Consider the following 14365-nt stretch of genomic DNA (forward strand, 5'->3'; position numbering starts at 1 on the left):
GCTCTATTATATATATTCAGAAAAAGTCAAGAGATGACAACTTCCCCTTTTTAGTGTGGGCGTAACTACATTTTTTCCAGTCCTTGTGCCCCCACCATCCTGCACGCTTTACTTGTTTCCCTGCTCCAATTTAAATGAATGGGCCATCTCGTTAGTCTTCAATCTAGCTCCCTGAAAATGGTCCTTTCATGTGATTCAGGTGTGCTGGAGCACAGTAACACGTAAGACATGCCAGATGCAGGGAATCGTGGACCATGACTTTAAAATGCTGCTGTAAATGACAAACACCGTTTATCAGAGCAACACCGGTTCAGACATGCAAATCAACTTATGAAAACGTATCACGCTACTTTTTTGTTTAGTTTGCATACGTTTCATCACGACTACAATCAACTGATAAGCATTTTACTGATTTGAGATTTATTTTTGAAAATGGTACAAGTTAGGTTTTCTGTTACAAATGATTAATTTGCATTTTGTACAGCACTGAAAATGACATAAACCTGTTTCTGCTTCCATTGTTTACCGACTAATTTAATTGAACTGACTTCAAATTAACACAACTACTCTTAAATTTATCAGTTGATCTTTCAAATTGCATCCATTTTCATAGCTAAATGTTTTTCCCCGTTCATTTTCCATTTTTAAACTCATATTTCGTCACCTCCTTCATAATGGGAAATATTATGCTTAAGTTTTGACTGATTTGCCCACACACATTTTCTTTCTCTGCGTGGTGAAACTATCCCTATCTTCAGTTCTCAGTATCTCTCTCTGGGTTCTCTTTTATACACCATGGATGTTATGTTACTGGCCTCTGGCCAGTTACATGACTTTTCAAGTGTTGTGTTGCCCTTGTTATTAAAATCTCTTGCTCACATATGAAAATATAAAGAAACAGTCATATTTCCCAGTTTCACGATGTACTATACATATACTTTATAATTTTTCTACTAAATGCAGACCTTAAATTGCTATTTTCATTTACATTTCACACAGCAGCCCAACCTTGTTCTATCACAAAGTAACTTTTCCCCCTGCAGAGTCATACGAAGATGATGGCCATTTCTCTCACTGGATCATTTAACGTCCATTGATCTCATGATTACCATGTTAACTGAGCTGTCAGCTTTGACATCTGGCATCACTGTTTCAGCCAGGGGGAAAATAAACCAGGAGGCAGACCCGCTTATCATGCATGACCACGCGGCCCCTGCTCTCTTTTTCTCAAGGCTGGACACCTTAATTATGTGCTAAAAAAATAACCCTCAAACAAGCTCCATTCACAAAGTAACGTACACCTGTCTGGTCTTGTTTGGTTACGATGAGATGACAAATATTAATGGAAATTTTATAGACGCGCCTAAACGGAGCAATTACATTTCAGATTGAGAGTTGCTTTTATTTGTGACACTGAGGTTGTTGACTACACAACAACGTGATTAATTAATTGATCAAATTCACAAAATGAAAAGGGAAACAGACTATATGAAGAGAATAAACATCAGGATGACTGTTTTTATTAAACATGACTACAAGTTGAATCTTAAATTGGATGTAAGTAAGAGGCTATTTGACAGCAATTCATTTGTAAGCTAACTCCAGCTATCTAAGGCAAAGACTTGTTGTCATTTCGGTTTATTTATCATGCTGTAGCTCTTCGCCGCAGTATTTTGGAAGAAAAAAAAAGGAAGCCCTGCACAGTTTCGGGGGCTCCTAAAACTTCAATTCATATTCGAATCAAAACCCTTTTAGTCTGATTAGAACACGACTAAGCCAGTAGATGTGAAATTTGAAAGGCAAATCAAAACACGAACCCACTTAATGTGAAAAGCGCATTGTACTCGTCAACTAAGGGCAGTTTAGGTTCCCATCCACAACAATGAAATGATTTTACATAATGAAAATATTTTGCAGTAATGGAAAGCAAGAAGCTTGCAGTTAATGGGCCAACTCACACAAGAATACTTTTTTTGATGCTCAAATTGCCATTTTCATTTTAGTAGAACTTTAAGTGGAACTCAGACTTACTCTAGGTGATTTCATAATTGCCCGTTGTTTGCAACTGAAAAAATAATAACTTCATCAATTCATTAATTTGTCAGTAAACACGGATCATAACTACCCAAAATGAGGTGCCAGCGTGACTTTAGATCATTATTTAGAGTAGGGTAGAAATTTAGAGGCCTGGCAGGGCTGTGTGCACATTGACCCACAGCAGGTAACAGATGGGATTTATTGATTTAAGAGATATCTCTATTAGCCAAGTCTAAGGTTATTGAACCCAGTGTTTACCTGTAAAAACTGTCCGTCTCAGCTGAGCTTGATGCCTGATGGCCCCTCTCTAATCCTGCGTAATGCCATACTATTATGGTAACATCTTATGATAGCTGATACCTACTGATATAGTGTTTTGATCAGGGGATGTGCACAACACTGGCAGTTTGGAGACACCCTCCCCTGTGGCCATTAGAATGTGTCCTGCTGACACTGATCAATGGCAGGGGCGTTGTAGAGGATGGACAGAACAATTGCGATATTGACAGCAAAAATGGATTTTACCTAAAGCCAATTGGTACAGTCTCATAGTGGCTGCCTGTTGTGGCAACTTGTCGGAGCGAATGACTTACGTCATACATTTCTTATTTTTCCTCACCCACCCATCCTTCTTATTCTGTGATGAACACTAATGTACTGAGACTGAGTGCCCTGCTCAAGCGACATTAATGGAGGTAATAATTACATCCATGTACAATCATCTGTTTTGCATGAAACTGTGTAATGAAATTATAAGTTTCTTTGTGGTCCAGCAACAATGAACTGCAGTCTGGTGCCATTACTTCCACCAGACATGCATGTAATGAGAACATAAGCAGTCTGTGCGTGACATAGATTAATCTTGTTCAAACTCATACACAAGGCTGCATTTATCAGCCAAAGCTATTTAAAATCCAACTGAGCAACTGTCTAGCCACCGAATCATGAATTTTAAATACACCCATTCATCTGTGGAAAATTACGCCAGGTGTCATTAAGAGAAATCTCATAAGACTACCTTTCTACCTGATCTAACTGAAAGCTAGACCATTAAAAAAGAATATCAGGATTTTTTCACTGGCTCCCTATATTTCTTGGTATTTGGGTGTAAATTATTGATGGGCAGAAAAACCTTTTAGTCAGACCCGTACTGATCGATTACGGCATGACCAGCAACCGTTTAAAAGGTGCAGTGGCAAAATGCTTGTGTTTGCAACTCAGAGGCACAGATTGGCATTGTAAATGTCTGAAAACGTTATGGAAAAGATTCGTAAAGAAAAGGAGCTTTATTCATTTTTTTATTATTGCATGTAACATGGTAAACGTTGTAGTCGTGCTTCATGAGTAGAGTTCGTGTTCAGGATCCTCTGTGCCATATATTTTTCTATCAGTGTCCTAATGAGAATAAGAATCTCGAAGTATCATTAATGTATGAGCATTTCTTTTTTTTTTATATCCGTTTTGTTATCGAAAACAGAGCAATGGGTAAGTTTTCCATGCTTGTCTCCATATGCTGTGTGAATAACAAATTAAATACACCCATTTTTCTGGTATTCGAGAAGTCTGTGGTATATCTACAAATACAAATTATCAGTGAGAATAGTTGCATATTGTCCTTCTCACATATCTCATCAGGGTTCTTGATAGAAAAAATGTAATTAAGTACCCAGTGGGTAAAGGTCATAAGCCCATTGAATGGCTTGGAAATGAACTGCGTGTGTATTGATGCAGAACAGGAATAAACTATTTTTAGAGTGTATTTACACAGTTCTTATGAAAATTGTTTAGTGTGCATATATTAGCCTAGTCATTGTTATGTTCCTCCTAGGACAAAAGGCTGGATTTTATTGAGTATCACCAGGGCACTGCCACCAGCTGCCTGTGCAATGACTCGTGCTGCAAAGAATGCAGTAAAATTCACTTGGCCAGTGGACCACCTTAACAGATGTTTAGAAAATCCCTCAAATTGCCTCTCTGTGACTCAGCACTATGAGTTACAGCTTTCAAATCTTTATATATAAGTCAGATGTTAGAAGTCTGCTCTCGCCTCATTATGGGCTCATCTTGGACCAAATGATGAAATTAACTTGTTTGAACCTCTAAGTAACTTCTCTCTATACTTTTTCTATTAAATGCCTCTGCAAGAGAAGGAAAATGTGGTGAAAAATGCTGTCTGGTGGTTTTGGAGGATCCCATGTCAACACTGGCTGGCTGCAGTTCTGCACACAAGCATACTGAAGGACAATCTTAATTACTTGATCTTTGAACACACAGACTTTATAGATCAAGCAAATAGCTAAAGCGGGAATCTTTTAAGTCATTTGTACAGCAGTATGTGGACTGAAGTCATTAATATAAATAATTTGTGTGAGTTGTTGGATTTCTTGTGCAGGCGAAGAAGTGTTAGATATTGACTGTACCTTTACTAAGTGCATTGTGCACAGTGTTTAAGCTAATAGACTGCTGACAAATGTTTCAAGGTTCACGTTCAAAATAGCATGTCCTCAGGTCACTTAAGGTCTTATTGGACAGAACTCTATTAAGCTGTTCATAATAATATCTCTATCAAATAAAGACAGCAATAGATAATCCCTTTTCCTTCTGTCTTTTTCCCCATCTTAAACTCAGATGTGCAAAATAAAGCAGAAAGATATTTAATGGGCAAGCATCCATCTTGTTACTGAAATCAGATGAGAATTAAAACAGCAATATACTATACAGACTATTAGTCTTTGAACCCAGAGTGTCTGCAGTTTGATTTGCACTGTCTCTACACAGTGAAAATTGTATCTAATTAACACATAAATTAATCAATATCCTTATTAGAATTCAAATAATTTCGAGTCCGTTCTTGCAGGCACATTTAGATTTACTTTTCTTTTTATCTAAGCTACCTGAAACCATACCACCAGCTCTTATATTAATGCAGCCTCACAGACCAAGTTACAACAGAAGCAGTTGCAAAATTGAAGAATTGCAGAAAAGCATTTATGCTTGCAAGCTTTGCAGTGACAATGAGTTGATTAAAGCAACTTGAGAGGATATACAGTTATTCTTGATAACCAGTTAGACTGATTCTTTCATCCAGTGATATTTTATTTTCCAGCAGTGGTACAGTTTAGGTTTTCTAGACAGTTTATCATCAGATTATTTTTCACAAGTCTGAAAGCTTCTCTCTGAAATACTGTTTGTGAAGCTGACAACAATACCAGAGATGTCTAAGATATTTCAGTGTTCCTTGCTGCTAAGATTAATATCTGATATTTTAGACTGTCTTAAGTTGTTCTTTTGCCAACTTGGCAATATTTTCTGGTCGCAGAATTTGCCATTTTGCTTCCATCTTCTTGACTTCTCTGTGCTTGGGACTGTGACACAAGTATCTGAGCTGATCACTTGAAAAAGTAATCAATGGATAGCACATAGAACAGTGTGAAAAAATGTATCGTTTGTTGTTAGAATATGAAAATACTCAGGATATCATGTGGGAATTTAGAATGTTCTCAAACTTAACCCATCGCTCTCATTATTATCCACTAAATACCTGGAGGTGTTTTAAAGCAGTACCAGAGAAGTGTATGAATCTTAAATTTATGTGCTTTAGACTCTTCTTACACTGACTTTCATTATGTTCATTCTCGGGCCTGAAACTGCCTTGAGATCCTGCAGCTCACAACTTTGTTTCCAGCCTGGCATCACACCATCGTGCTTTATGATACCGCATCATGTGCCAACAACTAGATACCAATGCGTGCTTGTTATAATAAAATCAAAATGAATGAATGAATCAGACACTCATGCCATAAGAGACCCAAGACAGAATTGTATGAGCAAGACATGCGACAAAAATAAACATAAGATTGAATTTTAGTGCTGGAGAGAGCTGAGAGAAAAAACAGGATGACAGACCGCAGCAGAGTTGGGTTCATTGTTGCAGTGTGTGAGTAACAACTGATTAGATAATTAGCCCTCTTGTTCTGTCGCATTTGATTTTGGCCCTGTTGGTGAAGTTGCTGACATGCGGGTTTCACATCATGAAAAGAATGCGATCATTAAACTTTTCTTTTTTCACTCTGCTCTGCGTAGACTGTAAATCAGAGGAGATTGAAGCTGTGGTTGATTCCTATAATAAAAGAAATTAAATATGTTTATGTACTTCAGACGTTTACCTTTGCGCTCCGTTTCCCAGCTGGAAATGCTCACGATCCGTGTCATTTTATTCATAAGATTGAAACATAAATTTCAAAGCCTTATTGTTATTGCTGCTGCCTCACAAATGAAAGCTTGGTTAGCCATCTCAGTTCTGTTTCAGATTCACTCACACAGAAGTTCTTCTTCCATACAAATGTTGGTCCGTTCTTGCAATTTTCACACCAAAGCCTTGGAAGAAAGGTTCACTGCTCCTTTGCCATACAAAGCACTGCAATACAAACAATGCGAGTCATGTCACACATACACCGATTTTATACATACCACCACATTCAAATACTTCAAAAATGTAGTTAAAATAACATGTACTAAAGATGAAATATAACCTTTTTTGTAAGTTTATCATTGTCTTTTTGTCCGTGTGTATGTCCATATCATAGTATCTAAAAATATGCACTCTTAATTCTCTTAGGTCCTGTAACACCTTACCTTAGTCTGTTGCTTAACATTTTTAGTGGCCTCTGAAGGTGTCTTTGCCGACATCCTGCGCATGACAACCTATTCTCACACACACATGGCTGTACATGTGTGCATGTTTTTATGACAGTGAGGTTGTATCCCTCAACCCTAAGGGGAGCCTAATGATCAGTGTCAAGTTCTCTAATGCTTTAGAAAAGAATATTTGTATTACCTGTCAAACCAGTTCACTAGGTCCTTCTACTTGATGCCATTTTAATGTTTTGTCTGCAAATGTTTTTTTTTTTTCTTTGTAGCCTGCTTATTACAGAAATTCCCAAGCTAAACAAGATGTCCAGGAGCGAGGTTTCAGTTGGAAAACAATGCAAACAAGTATTATTGAAGCCTGATCTGTTCGGTCAAATTTTCTCGCTCAGACTGTGAAAGTTGTCAATAATGCCCACAAACGCATAGACGTCCAACAATTTCTTCATATCAGTACTGTATCTTTAAAACAAGGAAGGAAAAAAACAAAACAAAACAACAACACATATTTCGCTCCAGTCTGTAACTGAACGAGAAAAAGCAAGATGATTTGCCTCTGCTAGCACAGGAGAACGGCTCTATCCACCCACCCATTCCCTGTGACATGCAGTGCAGGGACTCACTCAAAAGTAATGACGTATTATGAGGGTTTTTTTTCTTGAGGAAACAAGTTCTGAGTCTCTACACAGCGAGTTGCTAAATTTCTTAAACGAGACGTAACAAAAAAATTCTCTCTTAGTAAGAATCTAGTCGAAAAGGATTTGAAATATTCAACAAAGAATGCTCCGTGCCTTAATGGGCTATTGTGTATGCAAGAAAGAGGTCCGGGAAGGATGCTGCCTCTGTTATTTAGGAGATGGCATCTGTCAGCTAAATAAAAGATGAAAAGCTATCAAGCTCTGTGAGAGACAGCTCTATTCCTTGATGTCTGGAAGCCAAATACCTCTGACAGAGAAGGGGAGTCCCTGCTGACAGGTTTAGGAATAGATTTGTTTCCTTGGCTAGAGGTGCCATTATCATGCAGCATCAAAACCCTTCTCCCCAAAATAGGAAAAAAAGGAAAAGGCCTTTTTTTCCCCACTGAAATTAAACAAGAGATTATCTAAAGTGATACACCAGCATGCATCAAGAACTAAGGAGTAGTCGTCTACTGATGAGCACAGCATATTGGAGGGGACACAGCAGTGGAAAGAGGAGCAGAATTAATGTTCCTCTAAATGTTTGCCCGCTTCCTTTACCTCTGACATGATGAAATCACACCTTGTATGATGCAAGCTTTCTTTTTTTTCGTAAATATAGTGGTATTTGTTTTTCTTCATGTTGCTGGTATTCACCGCAGTTCAGTGTCTCAGCTAAAAGGTGCCTTTTCAAAATGTCACCTCTGTTTATTGATTGCTACTACCAAAAAGGCCAAAAGGAAAGGTCTTTCTAAACACCACTGCGGGCATACGCTGAAAATGACAGTATCCACAATTTAGAATTGTGTGGGGTAAATGGCAAGAGTTAAAAGCTAACACATCATCGTAAGATTAATTGCTAGCAACAGACATTCTGGCAGCCAGCCAAAGTCTCTGCAGATACTTGGGGATCAACCACATTTTGAGAGCCACTCAGCAGAAGTGGATCATTTACATACATTAGCTCTAAGCAGAAGAACAGTTCATTTATTTGAATTGTGTTATTTGCACCTTCTATCACCTTTCTTACTGACCATACATTTACTTTTTTCTATAAGTGCAGTATTTCTACTTCACATCTGAAGAGAAGCGCACTCGGCCGTCATGCCTCGGAGTCAGAGATGGGCGATCGCAACCGGCCAAACTTCTGAACGAAGTCTGCTTGAGCTTGGACGAGAGCTTCCTCATCTATGTAGACTGCCGGCCTCTTTGCTGCAACAAAGTACTGCACCTTCCTCAGGGACCAGCCGAGGACGTACATGAGCAGGCCGCACACAGCTGCCGTGGATCTGCCGACTCCAGCGTTACAGTGAACATAGACTGTGTGACCATTCTCCAGGAGGCCACGAAGCAAGAAAACGGCCTGGGGAAGCATCCTGATCCGACCTGCAGAGCAAGACAGAAACATTTCAACAACATCTGGTTTCTCTACTTAGTCTGTGGTGTTATGCCCTGCCAATTGCTTCTGGATTAGATTTAGTCATTGAGTAGACCACCAGCATGGCAATGATTGAAGTACATACTCAATGGCGCAAAATGTATGCTTGGATAGAAAAACAAATAGAATGAAAAATATCCAATAAGACTAATAAGACTAGGAAGTCCAACTGATTCCGATCAACAGCAAAGGGAACTATATTCTGCCCATATTTCAGCAGCACGAGTCTGGGTCTGAACTGGGTCCCCCACTGAAGACATTTGAAGCATTACTAAACAAAAATAGAAGAAGGATGGCCCTGAACTGTTTATTTAGCTGCAATCATACATCAAGTGAAAATGAGAGAACCGTTTGCTTTGAAAAGTACAGCAACTGCCTCAGCTCCCGTACGCTTACGATATTTTACTGAAAAAAGTGTTTTCAGACGAGGTGAGAACATGTTTTTTCTTCATTGCATTTAGGTTTTATTTGCACATTACAAAGCATCCAAACTTCTTTGGTAACAGGGTTGCTGACTTTTGTTCTAAAGAAATAGCGCCGTGACTGAAATGTGCGACCGTCCTCACCTTCCGTACTCATGTCAGGTGTGGGTATCCACACATACACAAGGCCACAGTCTTTGTATAAGTGCGTCATGGTCTCCGGGGTCATGGCCTCATCAGAGTTGCGCCTGCAGCCATGGGAGTTGTTCACCACGTCCCACTCATTCTGGAAGTTCATGACTGCAGTGATGCCCAATTCGTGCTTCATCTTTATCGTCACATGCTCCACCTGTCGAGGGCAACTGCCCAGCCAGACACGTGGCAGCACCCTAGGGTCAGTAAACAGGGATCGATTTATCATTCACCTCCTTGAAGACACATAGGATGAAAGAAGACTTTAGCAAGTCAAGTCACTCATAAACCAAATGTTTTACCCTCTATTATCCTTTTCTCACCCTTCTCACTCCATCTCTCACAGCCCTGATGTTTTATTGACCTCCTGTCTTTCTAACTTTCTTCCGGGCTGCTATGGTCTGAGACATACTCCATTTAGTGTTCATCGGTATGCATCAAGTCAACAACCAGAGGGAGTGACACGTAAAAGACAGGAAGAACACTGTCGATCTTTGATGTCCCACAGTGACACTGCATCTCACCATTCTGTTATCATCACACTTATATTGTTCTGTTTTTTTGCTTTTTTACCATAAAAACTACGCTGCTGAAGAACAGCTTCATCGTCACTAAATCAACTCTTCTTGGGCTGAACACAAACACTTCTCACCGTATCCATGCAAACCACGTGCACTGCTCTTATTCTCTTCTTTTTCAATAAGAGCTTAACAAAACCATTTGACGGAGCAGAGACATACTATTTTCTCAAAGAGTTTGGCTGTTCCGATTTGATTTTCAATGCTGATTCAAACCATATAACAAACACATCAATCTGTTCGAATGAAAAAGATACAAGGTCACTGGTTGCATAATCCTCCTCTTAATGTGAGCACGACAGATGAGTTACCTGTAAAAGAGTGAATCTCATAATGACTTACTGTGATGACCGCGTGATACTTTGGGCCACATGGACTGATAGTCTATTAATAGCCATGTTGCAGAGGCACTGTGCTTCCTACTGAGCACGGGTCCTTGACATAAGCCTTGTAAGGTCTTTTGGACACAAATTAAAACCCGTTTGCTCCAGCCAACCCTGCTCATTCTTATGCAAGTTATGTGCTCACTGCCTCAGGGATTGGGGGCTCATTTCTGCTGTGCCTGCCATGCCATGGCACTCAGCCTGTGCCCTGCAAAAACAGGGCATGCATGGGTCGATTCTGGACCAAAGTGTAGATTTCTGCAAACATTCAAATACAAACATTCACCCTCCAAACCATCCGTTCTGGTTGTTTTCATAAAAGCTAACTCTACTTGTTTTGACGCATGTCATCTATTGTAGTCCTCCAAAGCAAGCTGCCGATGCTGCTGAAGCTGCGGCAGTTGGTTTGACAAATGTGTACTATAGCCTATAAGGCAGTTCCACCAAAGGGTACCGGGGTATAAAACGGCCAAACATAATGACAGACCGCTCTTTTTGTAACCCCGCATCTGGGACTGACCTGAGGTGAGAAAATCACTTTGTCTAACAACAGTGTAGATGCATTTTTCATTCAGTTGTGGTTTTTAACAACCATTATGGTTGTTACACAGGGATGTCTTTTCATTTCATTCAACAAGTTTTGGTCATCAAATATAGTCAGGCGAGAGGAGAGAGATCATTAATGAACTATGCACACTCAGACTCACTCCTTGGGGTAATTTAGAACCTAAAATGCATATTTTTTTTTGGATGGTGGGAGGAAGCCAGAGTTGATTGCAATAAGTGTGTATAATTTAAACTCTACATTTAATTAAATATGATGATATAAATGTATATTGTGATACAGGCTTCTATATTTCAGGCTTGAAGAAATGGCTATGTCACAGAGTCATCATTTTCAATACACAGTGGCCTTTTCTTTTCAAGCACAGGTCAGGTTTTTGAAATGCCTTTTTTAAACAAAGCCCCACGTCTGAATAGGTTAAGGCAACACTGCTGGAGGCCCTCAAGATCACAGCTAATTAATATTGATTTCCAGCATTTTTCCTTTAGTGCAAAGGAAAGTTGGCTTTCCCAAGAGCATTTTTCACGTGGCCCAACGTTGAACCTAAAACGTCAAGGTTCTTTTAAAGTTGTTGAAATAGTGCTGGGTTCACAAAACCTCCAGAAACATCTGAAACGGTTTTATAAGCAGAGTGGTAGATACTAAAAAGCATTAAGGATGCTACTGTAGGGTCTGTGATAAAAGTTAGATAAAAATTCGTTTTGATGAGAAAATAGACAAACTGTAATGTAGCGACTAAACCTGGAATCCAACAGATTTTAGCCAAACCTAAAACTGAGAAGGTGTGAGCTGCCTCAACCTCAACATCTCTTTTTAACACAATTATTCGGACAGAATGTCTGAAAAACCAAAGAATCAAAGTGCTGCAATGGTCCCGTCACAGTCCAGACCTCTAGCCGACTGATTAGAGTTTGTTTTTGGAGTCGGTTGCAAAGATGACTGGACAAAATATTCCTCCACAGCAATGTGCGAGACTGCTAACTTCTTAACCAAAAGGATCACTTCAAGTTATTACTGCTAGGGGTGGTTCTACAATCCATTAAATCACGCGAGATGCTTTGTTTTTTCGCACATTGCTTCAGGACCATGCCTTAGTTTTTGTAAGACAAATCATGACACAGTGTAACATCATGTGTTGTTGTTCATCGAAGGTTTTATTTGCCTCATTTCAAGACCTGGTGAGGACCAGATGGTTACTTATTATGTCTTGATGGCGAAAACCTGAAAAAAATGGAAAAACAGTGCACTTTGTGTACCTGTTTGCCAATGTTTCCCATCTTTCTTTACACTGTAAACTACTTATTTAAAGCAGCGTGACAGAAACGAATGCTTCAACCACATAAATGATCGCACTGAGGCATGGAAATGAATTGGACCTCAATCCTTTCTTTTTTGTATCATTAGGCAGTGAGTACACTGGCAATTTGGAAACGAAGTAAAGAATACATTGTCCAAATGACTGCATATCCCAAAGAAACCCCTCTTTGTAAAATTGGTTAATATTTCAGAGGGCATGTTTAATTCACTCAATTTCTAAGAGTTCCCTGAAAAGACCTACCCCCATCCCACCTCATGTCTGTAGCGAAGCACAAGCTACTTCAGTCACCACTGAGCTTTGCTTAGCATGAAGACAGGGGAAGCAGCTAATGGTTAGAAGAAAGATCACAAAGACGCAAGCGATTTAGTTAATAAATTTGCATGTCTAGCCTTATCGTCTAATGATTTTTCAAACAAATGATGAGAGGGCAAGGCACACTACACCATCATGCAGACTGCTTTTAATACACTGTGTTACCTGGAGCAATGTATGGCCTTCTGACCTGCCACCCTGAAGTAAAAGCTGGTAGTATGTCTCATCTCATCCGTGTGACCTGTCTTCTCTATCCAATGACCAATCGGGTGGCAGTGCACCCCATCCACTACGTTCCTTTCGTCATATGAACAACACCTGTCATGGCTCGGGCCGCTGCCTGGTGACAAAAGAGAAAACCTTTCTTAGGGTAAGTGTGTAAATTCACCTAAAAACTCCTGTGGGACAGACATGTCGATCTTTTTTCTAATGAACTAGAGGGACCCAAATCATTATTTCCCTTAAAGGAGAACTGCGGTATTTTCAACATTAAGCCTCTTTTCTGAGTCGTCTGCAATGTTTTAGAACCCCCCTCACCGCTTTTTTGATGTTTACTGCTGTCTCCGGTATTTGCCTAATTTTGATTCTTCTCAACCTGCTTCAGAATGGGAACTCATGCGCATGTCTAGAAAGGTCCGTAAAAGCACAATAAACGTCCGTTTTCAAAATCATCAACTCACCGGAGTGGTTACTGGTGTGCACTGGTAATCCATATCAAATTTCATGGCGAAAAGTTGCTTCTGTCGTGTTTTATTTGGCAGCTCGTTCATGCTCGCACTATTTTCTTAGCGGTGGCGGAGTAATATCAACGAACATCCAGTACAAAATGTCAAACAAAAAAAAAGCGGTGAGGGGGGTTCTAAAACATTGCAGACGACTCAGAAAAGAGGCTTAATGTTGAAAATACCGCAGTTCCCCTTTAATAAAAACTCCGTCGTGGGCAATACAGCAGTATAAAGAGTTTCTGTCACCTTTACACGCTACAACATCAAAATGTCGCTTACATGTGAATGAAACAACCCATGTAACCAAATAATAGTGGAATATAACACTCTAAGTTAGGCTATTTCTCATTATTGGACCTTTAACATAGGATGTTGTAGCACTTTAAAGTTACTTTAAAGATTTAAAGTAATTCTGGAGGGTAATCATGGTCTTTGCCGCCATCATGTGGCTGTAGGCTTGCATTACATCAAACATGGCGGACTTTTTATATCATTTTTTTTTTCTCTGCCATCAAACGTTGACACCTTAGATGAGAATTTCATTAAATCTCGGTGAAGTCGTGGGTGACTGCATCCGCTTCATTCGGTGAAGCTGCATACCTTCCCAGATAAAGTTGCCTCTGACTCTTTGGATGAATTTGAACCACAATGTATCTCTGAACGGCTCCGCCAGCTGCACGTCGCAGGTCCACAGACAAGGCTCGTCCGGTGACGGCAGGACGCGCGAGGCTTTCATCTGCACGGCTCTGTTCGGGTCCCAGTGGCCCATTTCCTCACGCGAGCCCAAAACTAGAACTTCCACGTCCGAGGACTCCGGAGTGAGAATGACGCCAAATCTGAATAACATTGTCGCAGCTTTTTACTTGTCCTTACTAGGTAGTTTTTGTTTTTATAGACCGGGTTACAGCGCCTGTTTTTAAATCTTCAGTTGCACTCTAAATATAATCAGGTCTTGCTTTGGGTGGTCAGCAAAGACGTGTTGGGAAAAAAAGAGGTCCCACTCTCTCAAAATCCCGGGGAACCATTTCAGAATGCCTCCTTTAATTCTAACCCTGAGAGTTTAGCACGCTT

General features: G+C 39.9%; 1 protein-coding gene across 1 annotated transcript; it reads right to left on the bottom strand.

Moving 5' to 3' along the window:
* Positions 1–5238: 5238 nt before the first annotated feature.
* epm2a (EPM2A glucan phosphatase, laforin) lies at positions 5239–14258 on the bottom strand. The gene is made up of 4 exons (XM_075459009.1): positions 13895–14258; positions 12735–12909; positions 9366–9610; positions 5239–8747 (listed from the first exon to the last, which is right to left on the bottom strand). The coding sequence occupies exons 1-4, from the start codon at positions 14139–14141 to the stop codon at positions 8464–8466; spliced, it is 951 nt and encodes a 316-aa protein (XP_075315124.1). The 5' UTR covers positions 14142–14258; the 3' UTR covers positions 5239–8463.
* Positions 14259–14365: the final 107 nt, after the last annotated feature.

This window comes from Odontesthes bonariensis, chromosome 24 (genome assembly GCF_027942865.1).
Source record: "Odontesthes bonariensis isolate fOdoBon6 chromosome 24, fOdoBon6.hap1, whole genome shotgun sequence".
NCBI classification, from domain to species: Eukaryota; Metazoa; Chordata; class Actinopteri; order Atheriniformes; family Atherinopsidae; genus Odontesthes; species Odontesthes bonariensis.